A 6,215-nucleotide genomic window follows, 5' to 3' on the forward strand; every position below is an offset into this window, starting at 1 on the left:
ATTTATTAATTATCGTAAGTAATTAAACCGCCAACAAGTATCCGAACCAATTCTACTTTTTTCTCAGCGAGATTAACCCCAATACTAAAGCAAGATCTTTTTGCTTAAACACTATGATAATGACAATGGTGGTTTTCAATGGCCGGTGACGGGTCATTTGGTTAATCTATATATGCTAATTAGCATGCCAATTTCATTTTTGAATGGGGCTTAATTAGCATCCCACTTACCCTATCAAGTAGGAAATTACTCTATCTCTTCCAACTTTAAGTATCCATCTTACTACTTTGAGCTATCTCAACATAAATATCAAAATTTCATATTTCAATCAATCAAAATATTTTAAAATGAGACCAAAATTAGTTATTATTAGAGTATTATGTAATATAGTTATATACTTTAATTATTTAAAACTGTGTATATTTTAGAAATTAGAAGTGAATATATCTAATTGGCGAGTGAATTGAAGGAGTAATATTTTTGTCAGCTAATAACCTTTTTCCATCAAATCAAGCTATACTTTGTAACAATTCTCACCAAACTAAATTATTTAAGCTCAAAGTATTTTAAATTTTTAAGAACCAAAATATTTGCATCTAACTACAACAAAATTATCCTTGCATGTTATTTTACTTTTTTGTATATGCTACTATTACATATATTATATTGAAGTTTATTAATTTCCGAATTTAAGGTTAAAAAACAATAAAATATTCCATTTGATACTTGGTTTCATAGCTTTCTAAGCACACCTTTTCAAAGTTTATCATGGCTCTACGCAAAGGGGTTTTGGTGGCTACGCGTCACTTATTTTTGACTTTTTTTTTTTTTTTCTCATATACCAAAATAAACTTTACTAAAATACCCCCAACTCTCAACGTCTCTCTCTTCCCAACCAGACATGACGCATATATTACCGGTCACCATATAAAAATACCAATCTCTGTGGTTTTCATTTCACATGATTTGTAGACCACCCAACCCAATACTAATCATACCAAATTTATTTATTTCCATATACATATAAAAAGTAATATTATTCGGTACATTTCTTAAATACATGAATCATTAAAAGGCTGTTTATGTTTAAACTAGCTAATGGAGTATAGTATAACATATATATATGTTGGTGAAAGTGGGTTTAGCCTCTTAAATTTGTCTTAATCAACAAGCAATTCAATTTGGCCACTAATATAAATTATTGATTTTGAAAGAGTCATCATTTTAATCATACTAGCTTGTAGTCATTATCTAAATGGTAACATTAACCACTACAATAAAACAACTCATGTACAACAATAGTTTTTTTTTTTTTTAAATAAATATTCTTATCTTTAGTCAACAAGTAAATTACATACTTTATCTCTTAGGAAGAGACGAATGTTCGATTTTCAATACTGATGAATTTTAGTAATATATTGAGGACGAGAAATAAGAATTGAATGAGTACGAAATAATGTAACATTTTGTTTTAAAAATAAAGAAATTGGTTAGAAAGATAATGGTCATATAATCAATGATAATTGTATATGTATTTGACAAAATAATTGGACACACTTAAACATTCTCAATTGATTGAAAGATAAGTGTCAATTTAATCAACTGCATGCTCAGATAATTAAAAAAGAAGTATTAATTAAGTCTAGTGATATCAACAAATCTTTACCATACATGTTTTTGACAAAATATACGCGTTTGTAATTCCTCAACAAAACTTATAGTATAAGAGAAATGATTAATCCTAATAGTCTAAAAATCCTTCTAACTATAAGATTGAGACATGCGAAAAAATCAGAGGACAAGATTAACAAAGAGAATTAGTGGATTCCACATGTTATCATTTAATAGTTTAGGAGGATTTTATGCTATTCTTTGAAAATGATTAATCAATTTTCTTTTATATCTACCAATAAACTAAAACATGATTGACATATTCTTAAAATGACATGTGGCGTAATAATTTATCGACACATGTCCTTTTAATTTATTTATTTTATTAAATTAGTTTTTTTAATTATAAATAGATTTAAATTCCTTATTAGACTTATATTTAAACTCTAACTTTTGACTTATTAATAACACATTTAATTTTCTTATTAGAATTATAATTCAACTCTAACTCCTGGTTTATACAAAAGACATAATAAACTTATTTGATTGATCGTTTTCCCATTAATAAATTGTCATTTTTTCCCTCAATTATTCGACTCTTATTATTTATATTACTTATAATAAGTTATTAACATGAAAAATTAAAAATTTTGAGTTTACGATCTGAAATCACAAGGCCATTTGTCGTCATTTACTATGCTTACAAGTTCTGTTTTCGATGTGATTCTAAACATTTAAGGTAAATATAAACTCAAAATAAATATATATTTTTGTTATCATTACCGTTGTTATTATAATTTTGTTTCGTTCAACGGTTTACTTTAACCATAATTTATTTTATACTAGTGAATGATGTATGAGACATATTCGAGTTTCTTTTTGATACAATTTATATAATTACCGTACATCGTACGGGTATTAGAACTAGTATATATATATGTGGGTGACAATAAAATGAGAACCAAATTAAAATGAGAACACTTAAAAACTACATTTTGATGCATTAAAAGTCCATAAAACTGACATAGTGCACAACTAATTATCATTATTTAAGTGTTTAATAACACATTGATCCGTCAAAATCGAAAAAATCACGTTTTTTGTTGGATGTATCATTTTGATGAATATGTATCCAAGATGGATGCACAAAACAAAAAACGTGATTTTTTTAATTTTGACGGATCAATGTGTTGTTAAACACTTAAGTAATGATAATTAGTTAAGCACTATGTTAGTTTTATGGACTTTTAATGCATCAAAATGATGTTTTTAAGCGTTTTTACCGTTCTTATTTTATAAGTGTTCTCATCGGAGTGTTACCCTATATATATATATATATATATATATATAAAGACAACACGTACTTACTTATTTTGGGTCCAGTCTTCTTTAGCCTTCTATCTCATATAAATACACAAAGAGAATAGAAACACGAAAATATAATAGTGTTGAAAAACGCTACTTGAAAATGAAGGACCAATTCTCCAATTTTTCTCTTCTCTCTGTAGCAGCCCCCATCTTTATATCCATCTTCTTGATCTTCTTACAGCCCCTTGCGGCCGCCACCACAGCCCCCCGGCCACGTATAGTTTCGTTCCAGAAAGGCTTCACTCAATTGTTCGGTGGTGACACCAATCTCCTCCGCTCCGATGATGACAACACGGTCCATCTCCACCTCAACGAATACACAGGCAATTATATACAACTTTCTCTCCACTTCTTATAATAATTAATACATGCACTTTTGTGAGAGTCTCGGTATATATGACTGTCTACATCTTACCTTCTGATACCCCATTTTTAACGAGATTGGGTATCTTTGTTATTGTTGTGTCTAGTTGGATTTTTTTTTTCTTATTCATTTTTTAATTTATTTGTAAAATCGCCTTATTGGTAAATCTTGATATATTAATTATATACTAGCATATATGTTTAAGAGTACGTACATAAATTATGGTGACTAATATATATTTATTTGAAATATTTTTTTATAGGGGCTGGATTTAGATCCTCAGACTTATACAACCATGGATTATTCAGTGCTAAAATCAAACTACCTTCTGAATATACTGCCGGAATCGTTGTAGCATTTTATGTAAGTATATAACTCTTCTTTTATTAACTACATATATACATCTAATATATATATATTTTTTTAACAGCGAGTTAGTAGTCAGTATTCAAAACTTATTCTGATCAATCATAATTAAGAATGTGTTATAATATGTATACATGCAGACTTCAAATGGAGACGTATTCGAGAAGACGCACGACGAACTAGACTTCGAGTTCTTAGGAAATATAAAAGGGAAGCCATGGAGGTTTCAGACGAATTTATACGGCAACGGAAGCACAAGTAGAGGTAGAGAAGAAAGATACACCTTGTGGTTTGACCCTTCTAAAGCTTACCATCGATATACTATTCATTGGACGTCTTCTAAAATCATGTACGTATATATAAATGAATTATATATTACGTATATACATATTCAATATTCATATAATTAGATTACGTAATTGAAGGTATTTTAATTAGCTAGACAGGTATGTTACAATATCTTGTGTGGAAATATGAATATTTTTTGTTCTCTTGAAAAAGTCAATTACGTATTATAATTTGAAACTTGGACTTGAAGAAAAAAATGAGTCATAAAGATATATATAAGACACCAATAAAGTTGCATATAGTTTACATCATTACGATTCAATGAATTAACACACACTTGGACAATTTTAGTTGGTTAATTAATTAATACATTTATTAAAAGTTGTAATATATAGTTTCCATTCTCAAATGTGTTATTCCTTTAATTAATGTCCATATATTTTTAATTATATCTAAGATTCGTTGTCATCTTATAAAAAAAGTTGGATGTTCTTACTTAAGATGGAGATGAATTAAATTTGTAATATTTTTTTGGGAATATTTGCAGATTTTATATTGATGATGTTCCAATAAGGGAGATATTAAAAAGTGATGAAATGGGGAGTGATTTCCCTTCAAAACCAATGGCTTTATATGCAACAATTTGGGATGCTTCAAATTGGGCTACAAATGGTGGCAAATATAAAGTGAATTACAAATATGCTCCATTTGTGACCGAAATGACTGACCTTGTACTTCATGGATGTGTCTCGGATCCGATTCAACAACCTTTAAACGAAAATTGTGACAAAATGGACAAACAACTCGAGACAATTCGTTACAATAACATTACACCTAAGCAACGAGGCGCGATGAGAAGGTTTAGGGAGAAGTACATGTATTATTCATATTGTTATGATACTTTGAGGTACCCTATTCCTCCACCAGAATGTGTGATTGATCAGTCGATACGACAACGTTTCAAAGCGACAGGGAGGCCCAATTTTGAACGAAGACATCATCACCATAATGCGAAGAAAGGAAGACATGCGTTGAGCAGTCAGATATATGAGATTCAAGATCAGGATTAATTAATAATCAAAGGATATAGATGAAATTAAGATTGATTGTGTATAATACGAGTGGTTTCAATTCCTTACATGATTGGATTGTTTGAAAATTTTTCTATGTATTTAATATTCGTACGTAATGTATAAATGTGATCAGGATAAAATGCGAATAAAACGATACATGACAGGTTATACTTGTAAAGAAAGGAAATCTATCTTTTAATTTGTTATTTTAATCTTTAACTAGCTAGAGGGTACTATGCAATGAGGCGATATCGGGGGTTTGGTGATGGTGGCGACAGCGATATCGGGTGTTCCACGATGACTGCAGTGATAGTGGCGACAATGACTGGTGGTGGCAACAATGGTGTTGGTGGCGAGTAGTATATGTTATTGATGTAAAAGTAATTGATGTAAAAACTATGCATAATGTATTATTTTAAGAATCGAATGATAGTCGTTTGCGTTACTCCTTGTCCTCAAAGGGTAGGGAAATATGCATTATATTGGATAATTAAATAGATGAAATTAAATATTACTAAGACTGTAAATTAACTAACCGAAGATCCAACGGAATAGTTTCAATAGAGCAAAACAGCAAAAAATAAGTTTGCACGTTATTTAAACGAAACGAAAATAAACATATACAGTTCTTGTTTGTTGATTTATATTTGTAAATGATTGATTTTTTCCGTATTATATACGGTTCGTGGTTTGTTAGGAAATTATTATAAATTTATGTGCAATTCATGTATTGATATAATGATATATATGCGAAAATGCGAAATTATTGACTTTTTTTTCTTCTTGATTACGGAGTATAACTTTTATGAGGTAGATATCGATTGATGTTTAATTTATAATATAAAGTTTTTAATTATTTGTTAACTATGATATACCATCATATTTTGTAAATTATTTAAAGATATGCTACATATATCTGCATCCACTATCGTTTAATTCAAGAGAAGTATATATTATTTATACAAATAAATTCATTTAACATGTTTCATGTTGTAAAGCAAACCTTAAGTATACTGGAAGATATCGATACTAACAATAATTAAGTTCATAGTTCCAACATTCTTAACAATATATTGCAAGATTGCATTTTTTTGCAAGATGCTAGATTTATTGTCACGTAACCAATAAAGTGTTAGACTATTAAT

The 6,215-nt window shown here is 28.9% G+C and overlaps 1 protein-coding gene across 1 annotated transcript; it reads left to right on the forward strand.

Annotated features, from left to right (window-relative positions):
• The first annotated feature begins 3,031 nt into the window (after nucleotides 1-3,031).
• Nucleotides 3,032-5,276, forward strand: LOC122595387 (probable xyloglucan endotransglucosylase/hydrolase protein 30). Its single transcript, XM_043767739.1, has 4 exons — nucleotides 3,032-3,302; nucleotides 3,606-3,706; nucleotides 3,850-4,058; nucleotides 4,545-5,276. Exons 1-4 carry the CDS (start codon nucleotides 3,080-3,082, stop codon nucleotides 5,065-5,067), a joined length of 1,056 nt encoding a protein of 351 aa, XP_043623674.1. The 5' UTR covers nucleotides 3,032-3,079; the 3' UTR covers nucleotides 5,068-5,276.
• The last annotated feature ends 939 nt before the right edge of the window (nucleotides 5,277-6,215 follow it).

Source organism: Erigeron canadensis, chromosome 4, assembly GCF_010389155.1.
Source record: "Erigeron canadensis isolate Cc75 chromosome 4, C_canadensis_v1, whole genome shotgun sequence".
Classification (NCBI taxonomy): Eukaryota; Viridiplantae; Streptophyta; class Magnoliopsida; order Asterales; family Asteraceae; genus Erigeron; species Erigeron canadensis.

What these genes read in the sequence shown, in the direction of transcription:
- LOC122595387 (XM_043767739.1), top strand. Translation starts at nt 3,080, where the DNA reads ATGAAGGACCAATTCTCCAATTTTTCTCTTCTCTCTGTAGCAGCCCCC. An exon ending in CCACCTCAACGAATACACAG is followed by an intron (nt 3,303 to 3,605) that starts GCAATTATATAC and finishes ATTTTTTTATAG; the next exon opens with GGGCTGGATTTAGATCCTCA. An exon ending in TGGACGTCTTCTAAAATCAT is followed by an intron (nt 4,059 to 4,544) that starts GTACGTATATAT and finishes GAATATTTGCAG; the next exon opens with ATTTTATATTGATGATGTTC.